At 45.4% G+C, this 25,212-nt stretch overlaps 2 protein-coding genes across 2 annotated transcripts; one reads left to right on the forward strand and one right to left on the reverse strand.

Annotated features, from left to right (window-relative positions):
• On the forward strand, window positions 1-18,284 carry LOC139384937 (uncharacterized). Its single transcript, XM_071129853.1, has 15 exons — window positions 1-20; window positions 3,415-3,637; window positions 3,853-3,987; window positions 6,299-6,436; window positions 10,938-11,033; window positions 11,220-11,270; window positions 11,967-12,116; window positions 12,284-12,394; window positions 13,721-13,870; window positions 14,173-14,310; window positions 14,435-14,554; window positions 15,287-15,419; window positions 15,558-15,673; window positions 15,856-17,453; window positions 17,932-18,284. The coding sequence occupies exons 1-15, from the start codon at window positions 1-3 to the stop codon at window positions 18,140-18,142; spliced, it is 3,390 nt and encodes a 1,129-aa protein (XP_070985954.1). The 3' UTR covers window positions 18,143-18,284.
• An 819-nt stretch (window positions 18,285-19,103) lies between these two features.
• LOC139389481 (lymphocyte activation gene 3 protein-like) lies at window positions 19,104-22,423 on the reverse strand. Its single transcript, XM_071136284.1, has 8 exons — window positions 22,275-22,423; window positions 21,984-22,116; window positions 21,500-21,708; window positions 20,909-21,169; window positions 20,466-20,771; window positions 20,015-20,272; window positions 19,577-19,698; window positions 19,104-19,474 (listed from the first exon to the last, which is right to left on the reverse strand). Exons 1-8 carry the CDS (start codon window positions 22,318-22,320, stop codon window positions 19,364-19,366), a joined length of 1,446 nt encoding a protein of 481 aa, XP_070992385.1. The 5' UTR covers window positions 22,321-22,423; the 3' UTR covers window positions 19,104-19,363.
• Between the last annotated feature and the right edge of the window lie 2,789 nt (window positions 22,424-25,212).

Below are 25,212 nucleotides of genomic sequence, written 5' to 3' on the forward strand. Positions count from 1 at the left end.
ATGGATCCAACCGAAGCCAGGTAATTAATTGACTTTATTTTATTACCGTAGAAGTAGACTTGTGAAGGCACTATCTGGGACATTGTATCTTTGATTATTACACTCAATCAATGCCTTGACAATCTGACGCTTCTTCTTTGTACAATAATCAGTACACTTATACTGTGTTGTAATGTGTTCGTTTTATGATGTGTGTTGATTTGAGGTTCCCCTCAGAACCAACACAGACCAACATGGCTGCTGTGTGTTGGCCTGGTGTCAACACAAATAGATGATTGTGTTTCAATGATACTTGAAGTCACCAGTATTAATGGATTTTTACTAGTGAGATATAGTGAATGTAAACAGGTGGTTGACATCTTGTCATGAGTGTCTAATTAAATCACTGAGGTCATGGAGCAGGCGTTTTGATGTTAGGCACTGTGGCGTGGATTGTGTGTGAATGTGTAAGAGAGACTATTTACGCTCTTTGAAAGCATGCAGTGCGTGTGTATCTTGTATCGTGGGTATTATTCACTGCTTTAAAGCTCTAGATTGGGGTTTCCCAAACTCAGTCCTGGCCCCCCCCCATGCACGTTTTGGTTTTTGCCCACAGCTGACAATGAGTTGGTTATTTGAATCAGCTGTGTAGTGCTAAGGTAAAAACCAAAACATGCACCCAGGGAGAGCCCCAGGACCCAGTTTGGGAAACACTGCTCTAGATTACTGTAGGTTGATGTCTTTGGTGTGATGGATGTATGGCTGGGAACTCAAGGTACATTTTTGCTATGTAACCCAAAGCCCTTAGAGGACATACTGTAGTTGGTGTATTTGGGTGAGGGTCAGGTATGTGTTAAATTGTGTAAGGTGTAGTTGTTTTTGAGGTTTCACCTTGGTCATACTGTAACTAAAGCTGAGAGCCCTGTGACTCTACCAGTGCCAGATTGAGGCTATTCCTGGCATCTCTGTTATTTCCCCCTTACGTACCTGACAATGCATTCATCATTGCATAGAGGTAATCATTGTCATCATCATTATAGATTTTTGGCAAGATCATAACAGCTTGACTGAGGCAGAAACAAAGTGGTATTAAGGTCACAATACCTTGTCACTACATTGTGTTTCAATGGCCTGTAGTGGTTTACATTCTGCAGCCCATGTCTTGGTTTTATTTACTGTGCTCATGCTAAATGGGAGGTATCGATGTGTGTGTTTTGTTAGGAATGTAAGTTCCTCTGTCTTCTTAGTTCCTCAAATTTCATTTCCCCTCATTGGACTTCCCCCTTTTGGTTCCTTGTTCATTTAAGTATCTAACCTTTATTTACCAGGTCAATCATTAAGAATACGTTCTCTTTTAAATGAACTACATAGTAATCCCATGTTCTGCCTAGTCTCCTTTCTACTACCGCCCTCTCTCCATCTCTCCCTCTGCACCTCTCCCTCTGCACCTCTCCCTCTGCATCTCTCCCTCTGCACCTCTCCCTCTGCATCTCTCCCTCCATCTCTCCCTCCATCTCTCCCTCTGCACCTCTCCCTCTGCACCTCTCCCTCTGCATCTCTCCCTCTGCATCTCTCCCTCTGCATCTCTCCCTCCATCTCTCCCTCCATCTCTCCCTCTGCATCTCTCCCTCTGCACCTCTCCCTCTGCATCTCTCCCTCTGCACCTCTCCCTCTGCACCTCTCCCTCTGCATCTCTCCCTCTGCATCTCTCCCTCTGCATCTCTCCCTCTGCATCTCTCCCTCCATCTCTCCCTCCATCTCTCCCTCTGCACCTCTCCCTCTGCACCTCTCCCTCTGCATCTCTCCCTCTGCATCTCTCCCTCTGCATCTCTCCCTCCATCTCTCCCTCTGCATCTCTCCCTCTGCATCTCTCCCTCTGCATCTCTCCCTCCATCTCTCCCTCCATCTCTCCCTCTGCATCTCTCCCTCTGCATCTCTCCCTCCATCTCTCCCTCCATCTCTCCCTCCATCTCTCCCTCCATCTCGCCCTCCATCTCTCCCTCTGCATCTCGCCCTCCATCTCTCCCTCTGCATCTCACTCTCCATCTCGCCCTCCATCTCTCCCTCTGCAGCTCTCCCTCTGTCTCACCCTCTGTCTCTCCCTCTGCGTCTCTCCCTCCATCTCTCTCTCTGTGTCTCACCCTCTGTCTCTCCCTCTGCGTCTCTCCCTCCATCTCTCTCTCTGTGTCTCTCCCTCCATCTCTCTCTCTGTTTCTCTCCCTCCATCTCTCTCTCTGTGTCTCTCCCTCCATCTCTCTCTCTCTGTCTCTCCCTCCATCTCTCTCTCTCTGTGTCTCTCCCTCCATCTCTCTCTCTGCGTCTCTCCCTCCATCTATCTCTCTGCGTCTCTCCCTCCGTCTCTCTCTCTGCGTCTCTCCCTCCGTCTCTCTATCTGCGTCTCTCCCTCCGTCTCTCTCTCTGCGTCTCTCCCTCCGTTTCTCCCTCTGTCTCTCTCCCTCCGTCTCTCTCTCTGCGTCTCTCCCTCCGTCTCTCTCTGCGTCTCTCCCTCCGTCTCTCCCTCCGTCTCTCCCTCCGTCTCTCTCTGCATCTCTCCCTCCGTCTCTCTGTCTCTCCCTCCATCTCTCTGTCTCTCCCTCCATATCTCTCTGTCTCTCCCTCATCTCTCTGTGTCTCTCCCTCCATCTCTCTGTGTCTCTCCCTCCATCTCTCTGTGTCTCTCCCTCATCTCTCTCTCTGTGTCTCTCCCTCCATCTCTCCCTCTGCTTCTCTCCCATCTCTCTCTGTGTCTCTCCCTCCATCTCTCTCTCTGCGTCTCTCCCTCTGCACCTCTCCCTCTGCACCTCTCCCTCTGCATATCTCCCTCTGCATATCTCCCTCTGCATCTCTCCCTCCATCTTTCCCTCTGCACCTCTCCCTCTGTCTCACCCTCTGTCTCTCCCTCTGCATCTCTCCCTCCATCTCTCCCTCTGCACCTCTCCCTCTGTCTCACCCTCTGTCTCTCTCTCCCTCTGTCTCTCTCTCTGCATCTCTCCCTCCGTCTCTCTCTGTGTCTCTCCCTCCGTCTCTCTGTCTCTCCCTCCATCTCTCTGTGTCTCTCCCTCCATCTCTCTGTGTCTCTCCCTCCATCTCTCTGTGTCTCTCCCCCCATCTCTCCCTCCGTGTCTCTCCCTCCATCTCTCCCTCTGCTTCTCTCCCATCTCTCTCTGTGTCTCTCCCTCCATCTATCTCTCTGCGTCTCTCCCTCCATCTCTCCCTCTGCTTCTCTCCATCTCCCTCTGTCTCTCCCTCCATATCTCTCTGTGTCTCTCCCTCCATCTCTCTCTCTGCGTCTCTCCCTCCATCTCTCCCTCTGCTTCTCTCCATATCTCTCTGTGTCTCTCCCTCCATATCTCTCTGTGTCTCTCCCTCCATCTCTCCATCTGTAGGCCCCAAGCATTAGGCCAACATTGTGTTTATGCTCTCTTATCTCTTCAGCCTTTCCTCAAAAGAAACAACGTCTTTCAATGAAGGAAGGGGAGGTGATGTGACTCAGCCAGAGGAAGTGGTGGAGCAGTGGAGGAATGGAGGAGAGGAAGAGAGACAGAGGGAGGTGGAGAGAGAGGCGGGTGTGACAGATGGACTAACTCTGGCTGCAGAGACAACTACCAACCACAGGGTGTCAGCAGACCAACGCAGATTCAATACTGTGGGATACCATGTGAGTGCTATGAACTTCAGCTTCTGTTTGTAGATGCAGGATCAGTTTGAAATCATCCCTAAACTTGAGGCCCCCATGACACTTAATCTACATCCTGAAGCCAAATGCTAGAAACTTCACCCAGCCAACCAGAAGGCTATGTGTACTTCCTAATATTCAAGCTACCACAACAAACACATACTGTATATTGACATTATATTCTCCATAATTTTCAGAGGAAGCTGAAGCATAAAGTGGTGGCAGACTATACCACGGTGAGTAAGGGAGCGTCTGGAAGTTTCAAACCCCGAGCAGCACTGAGACAGGTCCTGTTCAGCCAGGGAGCGACTGACAAGAGCCCCATGCCTGAGGTACTTTCCTCCCACGCACTTAACTTAACCTCTACACACATGAATACACCCTGACACGCACATGTACAGACACGCACAGCCAGTGCCACTGTCCACATACTTACTGAAAATAGGAATTCGGCAAATGTACACTCCAATTGTTCACTCAAGCATATCTGCTATGAGCCCATTTCTAACTAAATTTGATGATAACGGTGGAGGTGGCGGTGGTGTGTATACAGTTGAAGTCGGAAGTTTACATACACTTAGGTTGGAGTCATTAAAATTTGTTTTTCAACCACTCCACAAATTTCTTGTTAACAAACTATAGTTTTGGCAAGTCGGTTAGGACATCTACTTTGTGCATGACACAAGTAATTTTTCCAACAATTGTTTACAGACAGATTATTTCACTGATAATTCACTGTATCACAATTCCAGTGTGTCACAAGTTTACATACACCAAGTTGACCGTATCTTTAAACAGCTTGGAGAATTCCTGAAAATGATGTCATGGCTTTAGAAGCTTCTGATAGGCTAATTGACATAATTTGAGTTTATTGGAGGTGTACCTGTGGATGTATTTCAAGGCCTACCTTCAAACTCAGTGCCTCTTTGCTTGATATCATGGGAAAATCAAAAGAAATCAGCCAAGACCTCAGAAAAATAAATTGTAGTCTGGTTCATCCTTGGGAGCAATTTCCAAACGCCTGAAGGTACCACATTCATCTGTACAAACAATAGTACGCAAGTATAAACACCATGGGACGACCACAGCCGTCATACCACGTCATACCACTGTTCTGTCTCCTAGAGATGAATGTACTTTGGTGCTAAAAGTGCAAATCAATCCCAGAACAACAGCAAAGGACCTTGTGAAGATGCTGGAGGAAACAGGTACAAAAGTATCTATATCCACAGTAAAACGAGTCCTATATCGACATAACCTGAAAGGCCGCTCAGCAAGGAAGAAGCCACTTCTCCAAAACCACCATAAAAAAGCCAGACTACTGTTTGCAACTGCACATGGGGACAAAGATCGTACTTTTTGGAGAAATGCCCTCTGGTCTGATGAAACAAAAATAGAACTGTTTGGTCATAATGACCATCGTTATGTTTGGAGGAAAAAGGGGGAGGCTTGCAAACAGAAGAACAACATCCCAACCATGAAGCACGGGGGTGGCAGCATCATGTTGTGGGGGTGCTTTGCTGCAGGAGGGACTGGTGCACTTCACAAAATAGATGGAATCATGAGAAAATTATGTGGATATATTGAAGCAACATCTCAAGACATCAGTCAGGAAGTTAAAGCTTGGTCGCAAACGGGTCTTCCAAATGGACAATGACCCCAAGCATACTTCCAAAGTTGGGCAAAATGGCTTAAGGACAACAAAGTCAATGTATTGGAGTGGCCATCACAGAGCCCTGACCTCAATCCTATAGAACATTTGTGGGCAGAACTGAACTAGTGTGTGCGAGCAAGGAGGCCTACAAGCCTGACTCAGTTACACCAGCTCTGTCAGGAGGAATGGGCCAAAATTCACCCAACTTATTGTGGGAACTTTGTCCCCAACCATAGTCTGGCTTTTTTATGGCAGTTTTGGAGCAGTGGCTTCTTCCTTGCTGAGTGGCCTTTCAGGTTATGTCGATATAGGACTTGTTTTACTGTGGATATAGATACTTTTGTACCTGTTTCCTCCAGCATCTTCACAAGGTCCTTTGCTGTTGTTCTGGGATTTATTTGCACTTTTTGCACCAAGTATGTTCATCTCTAGGAGACAGAACGAGTCGCCTTCCTGAGCGGTATGACGGCTGCGTGGTCCCATGGTGTTTATACTTGCGTACTATTGTTTGTACAGATGAACATGGTACCTTCAAGCGTTTGAAAATTGTTCCCAAGGAAGAACCAAACTCTTCAATTTATTTTTCTGAGGTCTTGGCTGATTTCTTTTGATTTTCCCATGATGTCAAGCAAAGAGGCACTGAGTTTGAAGGTTGGCTTTGAAATTCATCCACAGGTACACCTCCAATTGACTCAAATGATGTCAATTAGCCTATCAGAAGCTTCTAAAGCCAATTTCCCAAGCTGTTTAAAGGCACAGTCAACTTAGTGTATGTAAACTTGTGACCAACTGGAATTGTGATACAGTGAAATAATCTGTCTGTTAACAAATGTTGGAAAAATGACTTGTGTCATGCACAAGCATTTTGTGAAGTGGTTGAAAATCAAGTTTTACTGACTCCAACCTATGTATGTAAACTTCCAACTTCAACTGTATATATATATATATCCCTCTTTCGCACACTCGCTCTCTCTCTTTCTCTCTGTCAGGGCGCAGGGCAGTTGGATGCTCTGAAGCGGACTCTGGAGGCGTTCCCAGTACCAGTGTGTCTGAACTGGAGCTTGGGGGGGGAGAGGACAGGAGCCACACTGGAGAACAACTGGACTGATATAGTACACAATCACTCGGTAACCAGATTTACCTACTGATCAATGCAAGTCATGATAGGCATATTATCTAGTTAATACAGTGCCTCGCAAAGTATTCACCCCCCTTGGAATTTGTCCTATTTTGTTGCATTACAACCTGCAATTTAAATGGATTTTTATTTGGATTTCATGTAATGGACATACACAAAATAGTTCAAAATGGTGAAGTGAAATGAAAAAAAAAATTGTTAAAAAAAATTATAAAAATAAAAACCGGAAAAGTGGTGCATTCGTATGTATTCACCCCCTTCGCTTTGAAGCCCCTAAATAAGATCTGGTGCAAACAATTACCTTCAGAAGTCACATAATTTGTTAGATTGCACACAGGTGGACTTTATTTAAGTGTCACATATATATACACCTGTTCTGAAAGGCCCCAGATTTTGCAACACCACCAAGCAAGGGGCACCACCAAGCAAGGGGCATCACCAAGCAAGGGGCATCACCAAGCAAGCAGCATCACCAAGCAAGCGGCACCACCAAGCCAACAACACTATGAAGACCAAGGAGCTCTCCAAACAGGTCAGGGACAAAGTTGTGGAGAAGTACAGATCAGGGTTGGGTTATAAAAATATATCAGAAACTTTGAACATCCCACGGAGCACCATTAAATCCATTATTAAAAATAGAAAGAATATGGCACAACAACAAACCTGCCAAGTGACGGCTGCCCACCAAAATTCACGGACCAGGCAAGGAGGGCATTAAACAGAGAGGCAACAAAGACACCAAAGATAACCCTAAAGGAGCTGCAAAGCTCCACAGCGGAGATTGGAGTATCTGTCCATAGGACCAATTTAAGCCGTATACTCCACAGAACTGGGCTTTATGGAAGAGTTGCCAGAAAAAAATAAGCAAAGATGTTTGGTGTTCGCCAAAAGGCATTTGGAAACGCACAAACCTATGGGAGAAGGTACTCTGGTCAGATGAGACTAAAATTGAGGTTGTTGGCCATCAAGGAAAACGCTATGTCTGGGGCAAACCCAACACCTCTCATCTCCTGAGAACACCATCGCCACAGTGAAGCATGGTGGTGGCAGCATCATGCTGTGGGGATGTTTTCATCGGCAAGGACTGGGAAACTGGTCAGAATTGAAGGAATGATGGATGGCGCTAAATACAGGGAAATTCTTGAGGGAAACCTGTTTCAGTCTTCCAGGGATTTGAGACTGGGACAGAGGTTCACCTTCCAGCAATGACCCTAAGCATGCTGCTAAAGCAACACTTGGGTGGTTTAAGGGGAAACATTTAAATCTCTTGGAATGGCCTAGTCAAAGCCCAGACCGCAATCCAATTGAGAATCTCTGGTATGACTTAAAGATTGCTGTACATCAGCAGAACCCATCCAACTTGAAGGAGCTGGAGCAGTTTTTCCTTGAAGGATGGGCAAAAATCCTAGTGGCTAGATGTGCCAAGCTTATAGAGACATACCCCAAGAGACTTGAAGCTGTAATTGCTGCAAAAGGTGGCTCTACGAAGTGTTGACTTGGGGGGTGAAGTGTTGTGCACACTCAAGTTTTCAGTTTTTTGGTCTGATTTCTTGTTTGTTTCACAATAAAAAATATTTTGCAACTTCAAAGTGGTAGGCATGTTCTGTAAATCAAATGATACAAACCCCCCAAAAAATCTATTTTAATTCCAGGTTGTAAGGCAACAAAATAGGAAAAATGCCAAGGGGGGTGAATACTTTCGCAAGCAACTGAATGAATGATCCCTCCCTACCTTTTTACAACATATCTCTTTCTCCCACCCTCTCTCTCTCTCTCTCTCTCTCTCTCCCTACCTTTTACAACATATCTCTTTCTCACACCCCCTCTCTTCCTACCTTTACAACATATCTCTTTCTCCCACCCTCTCTCTCTCTCTCTCTCTATCTCTCTTCCTACCTTTACAACATATCTCTTTCTCCCACCCTCTCTCTCTCTCCCTACCTTTTACAACATATCGCTTTCTCCCACCCTCTCTCTCTCCCTCCCTTTTACAACATATCTCTTTCTCCCACCCTCTCTCTCTCTCCCTACCTTTTACAACATATCTCTTTCTCCCACCCTCTCTATCTCTCCGTAACTTTTACAACATATCTCTTTCTCCCACCCTCTCTCTCTCTCCCTACCTTTTACAACATATCTCTTTCTCCCACCCTCTCTCTCTCCCTCCCTTTTACAACATATCTCTTTCTCCCACCCTCTCTCTCTCCCTACCTTTTACAACATATCTCTTTCTCCCACCCCCTCTCTCTTTCCCTACCTTTTACAACATATCTCTTTCTCCCACCCTCTCTCCCTACCTTTTACAACATATCTCTTTCTCCCACCCTCTCTCTCTCTCTCCCTACCTTTACAACATATCTCTTTCTCCCACCCTCTCTCTCTCTCCCTCCCTTTTACAACATATCTCTTTCTCCCACCCTCTCTCTCTCTCCCTACCTTTTACAACATATCTATTTCTCCCACCCCCCCCTCTCTCTCCCTACATTTTACAACATATCTCTCTCTCCCACCCCCTCTATCTCTCTCCCTACCTTTTACAACATATCTCTTTCTCCCACCCTCTCTCTCTCTCCCTACCTTTTACAACATATCTCTCTCTCCCACCCCCTCTATCTCTCTCCCTACCTTTTACAACATATCTCTCTCTCCCACCCCCTCTATCTCTCTCCCTACCTTTTACAACATATCTCTTTCTCCCACCTTCTATCTCTCCCTACCTTTTACAACATATCTATTTCTCCCCCCTCTCTCTCTCTCCCTACCTTTTACAACATATCTCTTTCTCCCACCCCCTCTCTCTCCCTACCTTTTACAACATATCTCTTTCTCCCACCCTCTCTCTCTCTCCCTACCTTTTACAACATATCTCTTTCTCCCACCCTCTCTCTCCCTACCTTTTACAACATATCTTTCTCCCACCCTCTCTCTCTCTCTCCCTACCTTTTACAACATATCTCTTTCTCCCACCCTCTCTCCTTACCTTTTACAACATATCTCTTTCTCCCACCCTCTCTCTCTCTCCCTACCTTTTACAACATATCTCTTTCTCCCACCCTCTCTCTCTCTCCCTACCTTTTACAACATATCTCTTTCTCCCACCCTCTCTACCTCCGTAACTCTCTCTTTCTCCCACCCTCTCTCTCTCTCCCTACTATCTCTCTCCCACCCTCTCAACATATCTCTTTCTCCCACCCTCTCTCTCTCCCTACCTTTTACAACATATCTCTCTCTCTTTCCCTACCTTTTACAACATATCTCTCTCCCACCCTCTCTCCCTACCTTTTACAACATATCTCTTTCTCCCACCTTTCTTTCTCCCACCCTCTCTCTCTCTCCCTACCTTTTACAACATATCTATTTCTCCCACCCCCCCCTCTCTCTCCCTACAACATATCTCTTTCTCCCACCCTCTCTCTCTCCCTCCCTTTTACAACATATCTCTCTCTCCCTACCTTTACAACATATCTCTTTCTCCCACCCTCTCTCTCTCCCTACCTTTTACAACATATCTCTTTCTCCCACCCTCTCTCTCTCTCCCTACCTTTTACAACATATCTCTTTCTTCTACCCTCTCTCTCCCTACCTTTTACAACATATCTCTTTCTCCCACCCTCTCTCTCTCTCCCTACCTTTTACAACATATCTCTTTCTCCCACCCTCTCTCTCTCTCCCTACCTTTTACAACATATCTCTTTCTCCCACCCTCTCTCTCTCCCTCCCTTTTACAACATATCTCTCTCTCCCTACCTTTACAACATATCTCTTTCTCCCTCCCTCTCTCTCTCCCTACCTTTTACAACATATCTCTTTCTCCCACCCTCTCTCTCTCTCCCTACCTTTTACAACATATCTCTTTCTCCTACCCTCTCTCTCCCTACCTTTTACAACATATCTCTTTCTCCCACCCTCTCTCTCTCTCCCTACCTTTTACAACATATCTCTTTCTCCTACCCTCTCTCTCCCTACCTTTTACAACATATATCTTTCTCCCACCCTCTCTCTCTCTCCCTACCTTTTACAACATATCTCTTTCTCCTACCCTCTCTCTTCTTACCTTTTACAACATATCTCTTTCTCCTACCCTCTCTCTCCCTACCTTTTACAACATATCTCTTTCTCCCACCCTCTCTATCTCTCCCTACTTTTTACAACACATCTCTTTCTCTCACCCTCTCTCTTTCTCCCTACCTTTTACAACATATCTCTCTCTACCTACCTTTTACAACATATCTCTTTCTCCCAACCCCCCCCCCCCTCTATCTCTCCCTACCTTTTACAACATATCTCTTTCTCCTACCCTCTCTATCTCTCCCTACCTTTTACAACATATCTCTTTCTCCTACCCTCTCTATCTCTCCCTACCTTTTACAACATATCTCTTTCTCCCACACTCTATCTCTCCCTACCTTTTACAACATATATCTTTCTCCCACCCTCTCTCTCTTTTACAACACCTCTCTCTCTCTCTCTCTCTCTCTCTCTCTGATCAGATGATGTGTAAGACCCAGAGGCACCAACAGGAGGTGCTGTGGGAGTTGGTCCATACTGAGCTCACCTACATCAACAAGCTCACTGTTGTCACTGACGTAAGTCAGACAGACACCCTGCTCTCATTACTGAAAATGTATCAATGTCTTTCAGTGATGTGTCCATAACAACCATGGGCTATTCATAATAGAAATATGATAATAGTTACTGTTATCTGTATAGCATATTTTATTGCAATGTCATTTTTCAATGTCCGTGTTTGTTTGGGTCATTATGTTTCTCAGTTGGTGATGGCAGCTCTTACCAACCTGCACCAGCATGGATTCCTCTTAGAGGTCAGTCTATATGAGCTGGGTTCTCATTCACAGGGTTTTCTGCAGGGGACATTTTCTCTAGAACTCACTCTCTGGTCTTTGGGCCTATCTGTGTTTCCCGGCTGACCACTCAAATAGATGTGTTGCAATGAACTAAGCATGTGCTTTTGAGCTGGATCTTGCATGATCTGACTGGGTTCAGGTGTGTGTGTGTTTTCATGAATGACTTTGACCTTTGGTTGAATTTAAAACCAGTACGCATTTCAAGGGGGGGGCCCTTGGGCCTAGTTGAAACCGGCTGCTGTAGTACAACATACTGTACATACAGTACATACTGCTGGGCTGACATACTAACACACTGAGAACATCTGCTCTATCTGACACAGAACACACCAGGGCAGATGGAACATTCAGCTCAATAACAGAATGTTAGATAATTCCGCTGAGAATGTGGAAAGTATCTGAGAATGTGGGGGAGTGAGTTCTTCAGAGTTCTTCAGCTAGACACTGCAGCTTTGTCAAACAATTTCCCTCTTCATCTTTTTTTATCACAAAAGGTCTACAACTATCATATATTTTTCTTGACTTTAGACAAACACAAATTTCAACACAATGGCATTGACACTTCCAAAAAATCAGAGGTGTGGGGTTGATTGTAGGTTCAAAATCAAGAAAGCAGTATCATCACCCTCTTTTTCCTGTCCCTCTCTTCCGCAGGTGGCACCTGAGAGCCTCTTCTCCAACCTTCCCTCCATCCTCAGCGCCCACCGGCTCTTCTGGCAGGAAGTGATGTATCCCATGTTACAGGAAGTCCGCAGGACGGGGAAGCCCTTTGACCCCCTGGGGTTAGAGGCAGGATGCCTGCAGGTACAGTACTGACTGTCAATCAGATCTAGTATCAGGTTCACATATGGGATGAAAGTATGAGGGTCAAACGGGGGTGAAAGGAAGGAATGGAAACACGGGTCATGGGTTTAAAACATGTTTGTTTACAGCAATCTTTGTCTAATCCCATCCCCACCCTCTGTCTGTAGTTCCCTGAGCGTTTCTCCACCTATCTGCACTACTGTTGTAAGGAGGAGAGCACAGTGGACATTACGAGCAAACTGACAGACACCAACCTGCACTTCCACACCTACTTAATGGTGAGTTAAACACGCACACACAAACACATTTTTTATACTTTATTTGAATCCACAAATCATAATTCATATAAACATCTCAGGACAAGGATATCTGGACACATAGGGAAACAGATAGCCCCTTCTTCTTCACACAGAAAGGCTGTCCATGACTGCTGACACAGAGCAGTACCTCGCTATCAGCTTTGTCTTATGAGGCCTACTATCTGAAGTCCAGGTACTGTCAGCCTGTGAACATGGCAGAGACTACCCAATATCACCATAGCAAGCATGCACTGTTACGAGGCTGTTCAGGAGTGACATGAGGGGCTGGTATTTAAGCAGCTTGTCAGAAAAGGACTGCTCCATGTCCAATGAGCAGCCCACCTCCAGAATCAGCCCCTCCCTCTGGCCTCCCCCACAACAACAATATCTGGCTTATTCAGCAGACAAGAAAACACATGATCATCAACATCAAACCAGGCTCCTCTTCAAAGAGAATGTTTGTGTATGTGTTCAGTTGGTGACTCCACTTGTCTCACCTCCGTAGCCACCAGGTCAACAAGGCGGTCATGTCTAGGTCATGTCTCAGTATGAACAGAAAGCATTAACAACATGTGATACAGACCTCAGACCTCAGGGTGGAAAACACAGAAGGGATCATGGTTTGCAGGGTACCAGAGAGCTAGGTTGTATTTTGTTGGTAGAACTTTCCTTAACAGTAAAGGTGAGAATGTCCTTGCCAATAGCAGCATTATGGTACATGGAATGGGAGACGGAAACAAACACACACACACACCACTTCATACACAAGCCCCCTTCTTGTTTACATATTGCATGCACACCCTTTCACTCTCACCCAAAGTCACTCTGCGTCACACACATGGTTCTCCAAACTACCCTTCATTACGGTAACACAGTCTGGAACATCAGTGAATTGAGTCATAGCATCCACAGAACTTCTTCTGTTATTGATCATGTTCTAGTGGTTTTGATGATCACCATATCCAGGCCTTCTGTTATTAGTAATATCCTGAAGGCCAAACACTTGTTACACCAACGCTCTGACCTAATGACTAGGCGCCTAGCCTGCACATTGTCTTCTTAAAGATTAGAACGTGTTTTGGGCTGTTTTTTGCTGTCTAAGCACTTTTGCAGCTTGTTCAAAGAATCTCCATTATGAGTTTTTCAAGCCTTTGAATTTGTCCAGTACCATGTAGCAATAATATTTCATACACAGTAACAACACTGCATTTACATGAGTTCTACCGAGGCCATAACTTTGGGTATAAGGTCTAGAGACTCTACTAGAAGACACAAAATAATAACACATTTTCTCTGTGTCCATAGTGGGTGGAGACACACCCCCAGTGTGAGCGGATGCGTCTGGGAGATATGCAGGCCAAACCCATCCAGAGGATCACCAAGTACCCCCTGCTGCTGAAGGCTGTCCTCAAGACCACCCAGGCTCCCCACACTCAGCACACACTCAGGGGCATGGTGAGTGAAGAGCTGTCCTTTTCAATCAAGGCCTTTTTATTCAGTTTGTCAGGCCTGAGGCTATTCATGTTCATTAGAAAAGGAAGTTGCGCGTTCCAGCGCCATTTTCTTACTAGCTAATCGCTAATTGCCTCTACTAGTAATAGATGAAAAGGCAAATTAAGGAAATCTCTCTGGCCCACACACACACACACTCTCCTTCACTCTGTTTCTCTCTCTCTCACTCTCTCTCTCACTCATTCTCTTTTTTTCTCTATCTCTCTCTTTCTATCTATCTCTCCCTATCCCTCTCTCTCCTCCAGTTGGCTTGTGTTAATGGGTTTCTGGACAGCATCAATGACTACTTGAGGCTTAAGGATGATGAGCAGGCCCTCTCGCTTTCCGCCCAGAAGATAGAGGGATATGACGTGATGGAGGGGATGAATGAGGAAATCGACAAGGTGAAAGAGAGAAGAAAAACCTTTCTAGGAACAGGATAGGAAACTACACCAACCCTAGAAAACAATATATATACTGTAATGTGTGATGCAGACAGTGAGTAGTCAATGTTGATGTCATCCACAGCATGTCAGAGAGTTCTGCAGTTTTGATTTGACGTGCCCTGTCAGAGGGGTGGGTCCTGGTGTCATACGCAAGCTGCTATTGGAGGAGACCCTGAAGATCAGAGGAAGGAAGGATCACAAGGTAGGTTGAGTGACAGAATCTCACTCTGTTCCAGTGAAACATTGACTTCCATGTAGAGGATTCTTCCTAAAATTATCATCTCATTAGCACGGACTTTGATGATAACTACTTTGAGGAAAAATGTACTTACTACGACTGTGATATGTGGTTGTCTCACCTTGCTATCTTAAGATGAATGCACTAGGCCTCCCGGGTGGCGCAGTGGTTAAGGGCGCTGTACTGCAGCGCCAGCTGTGCCATCAGAGTCCCTGGGTTCGCGACCGGGAGGTTTGTGGGGCGACGCACAATTGGCCTAGCGTCGTCCGGGTTAGGGAGGGCTTGGTCGGTAGGGATGTCCTTGTCTCATCGCGCACCAGCGACTCCTGTGGCGGGTCGGGCGCAGTGCGCGCTAACCATGTGTCGGTGTAGCCTCCGACACATTGGTGCGGCTGGCTTCCGGGTTGGATGTGTTAAGAAGCAGTGCGGCTGGTTGGGTTGTGTATCGGAGGACGCATGACATTCAACCTTCGTCTCTCCCGAGCCCGTATGGGACTTGTAGCGATGAGACAAGATAGTAGCTACTACAACAATTGGACACCATGAAATTGAGGAGAAAAGGGGTAAAAAATTCAACAAAAAAAAAAAAGATGAATGCACTAAGTTGCTCTGGATACGAGCATCTGCTAAATGACTAACATGTAAAATATAGATGTCATGTTTCTTTGGGCTTGTTGCGACTGTTATGTGGTGAAGCTGGAGGTGACAGCCCTGCTCTTCTCTGACGTGCTGCTGGTGACCAAGGTCCAGAAGAAGGCAGAGAGACTGAAGGTAGTTCGCCCCCCACTGGCTCTGGATAGAACACGCTGTGACACACTGAAAGATGGCTGTGAGTACAGTCATTGACCAACAGTACATATCCTAGAAGTGGAAAGAGGAAACGTTGCTCTGTCTCTTGCTACAGAGACCAGTTGTAGAGTTTTAAATGACAGTTCTCTCTTTATCTCTCCCTCTCTCCATCTCCCAGGTTCGTTTGTGGTGGTGGAGGTGAGTGTTCTGGGCTGTGCGGCGAATGTCTACACCTTTTCCACCTCCAGCCCAGATAGCTGCTCTACATGGATCTTCACCATCCACAAGGCACAGGTAAACAGACAGAAAAATACTGACTAAAATGGTAATGACATGATTTATTGTAGTTACCTTTTGGTCTCTTTGGTATTAAATCAATGAATGAATGATTAGATGTACAATGTACATATTGTGTAACATACAGTGATATCGATGCTCTCCTCTTATCCCTCTTTCTTTCTTCCATTCATTGACAGGAAACACTGCAGGGCCTGAGAGAGACAGAGGCCAGCAGACGACTGCAGACCAAACAGAGAGACCTACAGCTACAGGAACAAGCCACACCCCCTACAGAGCCCAAGATGACCATTGAGGAGTCAATAGATCAGCTTCCTGACCAATCAGAAGCACAAATCCCTTTTTCTTTGGAGGTGAAACCTGTTGAGGAACTTCTCATCCAATCAGTGAATGGGACATTGGTGTCCATAGCAACAGAGGCGGAACAACCAACTCAGGAACCAGTGCACTATAAAGATGCAATGTTGCCAGGACAACCACGCAAGCTCAGTGACATTCATAACCAATCATTTGCAGGCGGGGTAATGAAAAAGGGGCAAGGAGGTGGCAGGGTCATGGATGAGGTTATGATGTCAGAGGCAAGGGTGAGCGAGATCGGAGACATCAACCAATGGGAGGAGGGGATTGAGTCCAGGGGGATAAAAGAACGAAGGGTGACCTGGACCCATTCCAGACCGTCTAACTCTCTACCTCGAGTGGCAACAGAAACCTTTCAACCCAAACCCAACGGGCCGCACAACCTGTTGCTAGGCGGATATCCTAACATAGATCACGACATAGGCTACCCACGACACCAATCCAGCACTTTCCCACTTTCTCCATGCAGGGAAAACAATGAAAAGGTTTCTATCACTATTAGTCCAATGGAATCCCAAGGATTTCTCTCACAGGGAGGACGAGCCACATCCACACGGAGGAATTCTGCCCCCCAGTCAGTGGAGCAACAAGCCATGAGGAACTCGTGGCTTACCCAATCAGGAGAGGAGGCTTTAGTGGAATCACGGAGGTTTTCTCGGAAGCTGAATTCACCACGGTTACGCAGGAGAAGGCCAATAAACATTGAGCAGACTGCTGTCCCTCAGATGTCACAAAGTGGATCTGACAGCTCTGGGATGGCCCAGTCTGAACCACACACAAACTCTTCCTCCAACTCTGATTCAGACTGCAACCAGAAACTCAGGGGTTCCTACCCACACAACTCAGGTTCCTCCGGACAGAGCTCTGACTCTCACCTGGTGCTCAAGCTGGGGTCCTTGAAGATGAACGGAGGGGTGTTCTGGGACATGCCTGCAGAGAGAGAGTCCTCCCCAGAGCCCTACGCTTTCTCTAGGCCAGAGCTGCCTAAAGACATCCCAGAAGAAAAAGAAAACACCCCAAAAAGCCCTAAGTTGAAGACCCAGAGGAGCACGTCCATACCAGATATCAGCTTCCAAGGAGGATATAATTATCTTCTGACCTCAGCCAAGCCCTCCAACGCGCGAATAGCCCACTCTCCCCCTCCTGGGTTGGATCCATACTTGCACCCCTCCCCCCTGGAGAGCATTTTGAACCGGGCCAAGGAGAGAAGAAAGGACAGAGGGAGAAGAGAGGGACTGGGGAAATCTCCAACCTTCAGAACATGGGCTCTTCCTCCTTCTCCGTCTTTCTCCACCACTACGTCCCAGTCGCCCAGTGAAGGGGATAGAGAGACTGAGTGGGAAGAGGTGGAGCTGGTCAGACGGCTGGCCCCCAGATGGATAGAGGAGAGGGTGGACGGAGATGAGGAGAAGAAGAGCAGGTGAGTTTTACATCAAAACTCAGTTGGAAATCAAATAATAAAAGGTCTTCAAAGTATGCATGATCAGTTTGAAGATTCATCTATTGAAATGACTCAGTCAGGTAGGTGTGGGTGGCTGATGACCACTATGGAACAGTTTTATTCTGGGTTATTTTATCACTACCTACTGGGCTGATTACCATGTAGTGTAGGATCACTATGTTCAAATCGTTATTCTTGGAAGTTGCATTTACTGTCATAACCATGACATGCCACCCGTAACCATGGTTCATGCCATGACAACCACGTCATCATAACCAATCTAGCCTGATCACCAGATTGGTGTCCACTTTAGCCAACTACTTTGTTAATGTCACGCCAAACATTCCAGTGAACAACATGGAAGTAGACTAAAGCAGAAACAAATCTTGTGACTAAGCTATTTGCAATCCAACAAGTTTATCTCCATTGTAAAAGTTTTTTTTCCCCTCTCTTCTAGCCCCGCCTTCCCTGATGGCACCAGCGTTGATTGGGCAGGCTGGTGCTTTGAAGCCGATGAGGTCCTGGATCAGCTGACCCCAGAGGATAGTTGCGTTGGGGTTGATGAGGAGTGGTGGGAAGCGGCTGAGGTGGGGCTCAGCCAAACTTTGACCTTGAGAGACTTCCAGCGAATCGGCACGCATGAGGACGGGACGATTAGTCAGGTGTAGTTCTGCATAGGCTACTGGGAGTCCTTCATTCTCCAAGACTTTATCTGCACTTCATGGGGAATAATATGTCATTTGAGATTTTCACTGTGCCGGAGTAGACATATAACAACGTGATACTTTTCCACAGCAAGATGTTGATTGAGTGAGCTGATTGACACCAAATGTTGAATTTCAGTTTGTTGCATGGAATGTTTGTGAGTGATTTGGAGTTTGTGATTATGAGTCTGAGTGAACATCAGAATCATTTTCTTCAACCTGCATAATATTGTTAGAGCTACAGATGTAGGATCTTCATTTGATCACTCTTTTGTTGCTGAGGTTTTTCCTGCAACGCTGGAAATGCAGATAAGCTTTGTGATTTATGTAAATGGTCCTGAAAACCCACACCAACACACTGTTATATTAACAGTATTGCACTTTTCATGTAGCCTACTTTTGGCCAGCTCAAGCAACATTATGGACTACATGTTAAAATCCTGTAGCTGTAGCATTATTAAGATCCTACATCTGTAGACGCCTGTACTGTCTTATACAAGCACTATGAACTACATGTTCAAATCCTGTAGCTGTAGCATTATTAAGATCCTACATCTGTAGACGCCTGTACTGTCTTATACAAGCACTATGAACTACATGTTCAAATCCTGTAGCTGTAGCATTATTAAGATCCTACATCTGTAGACGCCTGTACTGTCTTATACAAGCACTATGAACTACATGTTCAAATCCTGTAGCTGTAGCATTATTAAGATCCTACATCTGTAGACGCCTGTACTGTCTTATACAAGTGTACTTTTTGATGTTTTGTCAGTTAAGTGAAATGCTCTACATACTGTACATACATGTTTCATTGAACTTCATTTGAGTTGTTAATTTATAAGAGTAACTGCATATTTGGTATTGTGACCCATTGGGGAGATTCATACTGATACATTGTAATAAAGAGAGATTTAAACCAATGAAGTGTTTAGAGAATTTTATTCTCAGTCATTATATTACAAAAGTCTAATAGGTGGTTAAGGTGCCGGTAGTGAAAAATAAGGCATACATATACAAAATCAGTCACATTTCAAATAAAAGATCAATCACATTTGTTTTGGTGAAAATATGAAAGAAACTGCTACAATTGTCTGCACTGAATTAATATGTACAAATACCACAATCTTCCAACTGATCGTAGACATGTCAAATGATTTCGAAAGTCATATTGCAGAGACTCCTCTATTTGGAGATCTCATCTTCTTTCACTCTGTTCCTCTCTCTGTCCTCTCTCTCATTAGCAATGGTGTGAACAATGGTCTCCAGGGCAGGGTACTGCAGGATCAGCTTGCGCTGTAGAGGAGATTAAATAACTATTACATAAACCTTTTAAAAACGTATTTTCCATGTCAACGTGGATTTAAGGAAAACACACACAGCTGTAGTTGAACGTACCCTCCGATAGTTCCTGTACATCTGCACCAAGACCAACAGCAGCACCAAGAGGAAGAAACCCAGGCCGGCTACCATGGCAACATTACTGGAAGAACCTGTCTCATTATCTCCCATCAGACCACCTGATCAACCAAGACAGAACAAGGATAGATTCTAGATTACATCTGAGTAATTTAGCAGAAGCTCTTATCCAGAGCAACTTACAGGAGCAATTAGAGCACATCCACAGATTTTTCACCTAGTCGGCTTGGGGATTCAAACGAGCCACCTTTCGGTTACTGGCACAACGCTCTTAACTGCTAGGCTACCTTCCGCCCCTGTGTCTAATTATGACAAATGTTATACATCTTGCTGATATTTGTTGTATTTTAATTGTGTCTGCATCTACCTAGATCCATGCAAATAGACAGTGAATCAAAGTAGGCAGATAGGACTTACTCATCAGATGTAGGTGGTATGTCACGCTCCCTAGAACTCCTTTTTTCCCGTGGAATCGACAAGCCCATTCGCCAGAGTTCCTGTCTGTCACTCTGTTGATCCCCAGGACCCTCCCTTTCTGGACGGAGCTCTCTGATTGGGTGCCATTGAGGTCATAGGTCACTCGGACCCACTCGTATTCAGTGACCTCGCTGGCGTTGCTGAGGTGACAGGTCAGTGAGACTGGGGCCTTCTGGGTAGATGGTGAGTTGCTGAGCACTGATTAGATAGAACACACAGGATCGTCATTAGCATTGTGATTGCTAATTCTAAAGCACCATTTGCACATCTCATCTCAAACATTTACCTTAAATGCTTGCCATTTTGCAGAAAGGGACAACTCACATTAGGCATTGAAATGAGGAGACTGCTACAATATCATACCATCATCCATTATTTATGCCTGGCTCACCTTGGGCAGTCACCAACTGCATCTCCTTGGTCACGCGGCGCCCCTCCACTGTCCCTGAGCACCTGTACCTGCCCCCGTCGCCCTGCCCCACTTGCCCCACACCCACAGACCTGTCCCAGGGAGGGAGGGATAGCAGGGAGGTCAGGTTGAAGGAGGGAGGGAGTGGGAGAGCAGAGCCAGAGATGTCCAGTCTCTCCCAGGCTGTGTCTGATGGGGTGAGTCCAGTGGAGAACACACAGGGGAGGGTGACAGCAGACCCCACCTCAGCATACACCTTGGCACTGGCACTGGAGGGGTTAACGATACCTGAGCGAAAGAAGAGACGGGGGAAAACGATGGATAGGAGAGAAGGGAGGAAGACATAGAAAACGTCTTCAATATATCAGCTGCATTTGAATGTTTTATTCCTTCCAAACATGACATCACCGTGTCTGAGCCCTCACCTCTCACTGTCAGGGCCGTGGTGGCCTTCCCTTGTTTCCTCCCTTTATGCACTACACAGCTCCAGTTACCCATCATGCCTGCAGATGCCTTGCTCTCCAAAACACTCGCCTGGTTCTTTGAAAGGACGTAATCTGCACTGTCAGGGTAAACTCGCTTCTCGTTGAGCATCCAGCTCACTGTTGCCTCCTGTGGCCATGGAGAGACACTGCAAGTGATCGTCATTTTGTTGCCCTCCACTGGAGCAGGTGGGGAGATGGATACTGTGAAAGAAAGACATGGGTAAGTAAGAGCAATGAGATGTTAAACATATTCACAGGTTTATGATATGTGTGACTGTATGATAAACAGCAGATAAATATAGTTATACCTTGTTATTACAGCATGTAAATATCACTTTAAAATTATGCAAATATCACTTTAAAATGATGTAAATATCACTTTAAAATGACTAGATATCACTTTAAAAGGACTGTAAATATCACTTTAAAATGATGCAAATATCACTTTAAAATGACTGTAAATATCACTGAAAGTTCATTTAATTTTCCACACAGTATTTCATATAAGTTACTGTTATTTTAGCCCCTTACCTTTGATGACCCTGAGGAGGATCCTCTTAGAGAGGTTTTTCTCGCCGTCCTGCACCATGCAGGTGTACTTCCCGCTGTCCTCCTCCCTCACCTCCTTCATGTACAGGCTGTAGTCACCAGATCCAACCTCTGAATGGGGGCATCGAACACGCTGGGCAGCTCCTATTCCCCAGTGCTCCAGTCCACTCTTTCCCTTTCTCCATACTGTCCTGAGAGAGAGGAAGAGACGCTAAGTTTCAAACATGACACTTGTATTGTGCAGACATACAGATCAATGGCAATGCATTGCTATGCTCTCCTATAGAACACTTTCAATACAGAAAAATGTATTAAGGGAACTAGAGAAAGAAAGACCAGGATAGAGAAAGATAAAAAGGGAATCTTTGAGGATATTGGAGTCACAGAGGTAGACAGAGAGGATGAGAGAGATGGATAGGGAGAAGGAGAGCATGAAAGACATGGACCGAGAGAAAGGCAGTCGTACCCCTCAAGGTCCTTGCTCCAGAGGACGACGGCTGCAGAGGCGGAGGGAGAGCGACAAGTGCAGGGTAACACTGCCTGGGACCCTGCCTCTGCGAACATCTCAGTATACTCAGACAGACACTGACACCGACCCCCTGAACAAATACACATACTGTCTGAATACACACACATACCCAATCCTCCATCCGTAAGTACATATCAAAGCATGTTATAACATTTCTTTAAATCTGTTTAAATTGCAACACATTTTCATTAAAAAAACAATGACTACAGATCATCTGTAAGATCTCACCTGTCACTAACACTGATGTTCCCAAAAGAAGGAGAAACTGCCACATGGTCTCTTATTTTCTCCTTCCTTCTGAAGTTTTGATCAACAGATTGTTGTTGCAAAACTAGCTTAGTATCTGTGTCCCTCTTTGATCTCTTGCTGTCGTGTGTGTTTCTGTCAATTGGGTCTGGGTATATAAAGGCCTGTAGGTGTGAGTTGTGGGAAGAGGGAGGTGCCTAAGCAGGTAGTCCCTCTCCTGGCCATGTGACATGAGCAACGAGACGGTCTTTGTTGCGGTTTGTGTCAGTCTCACTGACGCAACATGGAAAATGTCAGACAGCCACACAAACAGGGAATCCTACATGCTCCCTTCCACGGATTTTCTTTCTCTCTCTCTCTCTCTCTCTCTCTCTCTGTCCCCCTCCCTCTCTCACTCTCTCTCCCCCTCCCTCTCTCTCTCTCTCTCTCTCTCTCTCCCTCCCCTCTCTCTCTCCCTCCCCTCTCTCTCTTTCTCTCTCCCTCCCCGTCCCCCTCTCTCTCTCTTTCCCTCCCCCTCATCTCTCTCTCTCTCGCTCTCTCTCTCTTTTTCTCTCTCTCTTTCTCTCTCCCCCTCCACCCCTCCTTTCTCTCTCTCTCTCTCTCTCTCTCTCTCTCTCTCTCTCTCTCTCTCTCTCTCTCTCTCTCTCTCTCTCCCCCTCTCTCCCTCCTCTCTCTCTTTCTCTCTCTCTCTCTCCCATCTCTCTCTCTCTCTCTCTCTCCCCCCTCTCTCTGCTCAAGTTACCTTACTGGTACACAGTGGTATAAAAAACACTGTATTACAAAAGATTCATCATATCATCAGAAACATGCAGTACTGTAATACACAGTATTTATATATTTATGTATTTCTACTCAGTGGAACTTACAGGAAGTACAGGGTTGCCAAAAGTGTGCACAGTCTAACCACTGTATCCTTCCACATTGATCAACATGCAGTTCTCACTGCTGTAAGTTACCAGCTCACCAGCATACATGGGAGGACAGGGCCGGTTCCAGTAATGCAAGTCATTGAATGGTGGTTGGCTTTGTTTTGATGGAGAATACATGATGATGATAGTGACTTCCATCTCCCTTTACGTCTCTCTCTTTCTCGCTCTCTGCCTCAGTCATACAGGGCTATTCTGAAGTTTAGGGACAGTATTTGAGTTTATAGCATCAGGTTCCCATCATACCACCTACACTGCTCTATAGTTTCAGACACAGTCAGTCAGTCAGTAAGACAGACAGACGTTAGGCGGACGTTAGGCGGATGGGTGGATGGATGGATGGATGGATAGTTAGATAGATAGTTGAAATCGGAAGTTTACATACACTTAGGTTGGATTCATTTAAACTTGTTTTTAAACCACTTCACACATTTCTTGTTAACAAACTATAGTTTTGGCAAGTTGGTTAGGACATCTACTTTGTGCATGACACAAGTAATTTTTCCATCAATTGTTAACAGACAGATTATTTAACTTTTAATTCACTGTATCACAATTCCAGTGAGTCAGAAGTTTACATACACTAAGTTGACTGTGCTTTTAAACAGTTTGGAAAATTCCTGAAAATGATGTCATGGCTTTAGAAGCTTCTGTGAGGCTAATTGACATCATTTGAGTCAATTGGAGGTGTGCCTGTGGATGTATTTCGAGGCCTACCTTCAAACACAGTGCCTCTTTTCATGGGGAAATCTCCACAAGTCTGGTTCATCCTTGGGAGCAATTTCCAAACGCCTGAAGGTACCGCGTTCATCTGTACAAACCATAGTATGCAAATATAAACACCATGGGACCACGCAGCCGTCATACTGCTCATCATCTAGAGATTAACATACTTTGGTGCGACAAATGCAAATCAATCCCAGAACAACAGCAAAGGACCTTGTGAAGATGCTGGAGGAAACAGGTACAAAGGTATCTATATCCACAGTAAAGCAAGCCGAAGAAAACCATCCCAACCGTGTCCCAATGGCAGCCTCATGTTGTGGGGGTACTTTGCTGCAGGAGGGACTGGTGCACTTCACAAAATAGATGACATCATGAGGATGGAAAATTGTGTGGATATATTGAAGCAACGTCTCAAGACATCAGTCAGGAAGTTAAAGCTTGGTTGCAAATGGGTCTTCCAAATGAACAATGACCCCAAGCATACTTCCAAAGTTGTGGCAAAATGACTAAAGGACAACAAAGTCAAGGTATTGGAGTGGCCATCACAAAGCCCTGACCTCAATCCTATAGAAGATTTGTGGGCAGAACTGAAAAAGTGTGTGCGAGCAAGGAAGCCTACAAACCTGACTCAGTTACACCAGCTCTGTCAGGAGGAATGGACCAAAATTCACCCAACCTATTGTGGGAAGCATGTGGAAGGCTACCCAAAACGTTTGACCCAAGTTAAACAATTTAAAGGCAATGCTACCAAATACTAATTGAGTGTATGTAAACTTCTGAACCACTGGGAATGTGATGAAAGAAATAAAAGCTGAAATAAATCATTCTCTCTACTTTTATTCTGACATTTCACATTCTTAAAATAAAGTGGTGATCCTAACTGACCTAAAACAGGTAATTTTTACTAGGATTAAATGTCAGGAATTGTGAAAAAATGAGTTTAAATGTATTTGGCTAGAGTGTATTAAACTTCTGACTTCAACTGTAGATGGATGGATGGATGTATAGATGGATAGATGAAAATGTGTGGGTGAAGCCCCAAGAGTTGTTTGTGTTCTTGTAGCTGCCATATTCCCCCCTGGTTCAGACAGCAGTGAATCTCTCTGTGTTGGACACATCTTTTAATATTTTTATCTCATCTATCAACCCCCTCACCCACTACTCTCTTCAAAACCTCAAAACGTTTCCATGTAAACCTGTTGAAATCACAGGCTGTCTGTTTTTGGCCCATATTTGGTGGCTCAGTCAGTACATTGGGACCACAACCC

This window comes from Oncorhynchus clarkii, chromosome 3 (assembly GCF_045791955.1).
Source record: "Oncorhynchus clarkii lewisi isolate Uvic-CL-2024 chromosome 3, UVic_Ocla_1.0, whole genome shotgun sequence".
In the NCBI taxonomy this organism is placed as follows: domain Eukaryota; kingdom Metazoa; phylum Chordata; class Actinopteri; order Salmoniformes; family Salmonidae; genus Oncorhynchus; species Oncorhynchus clarkii.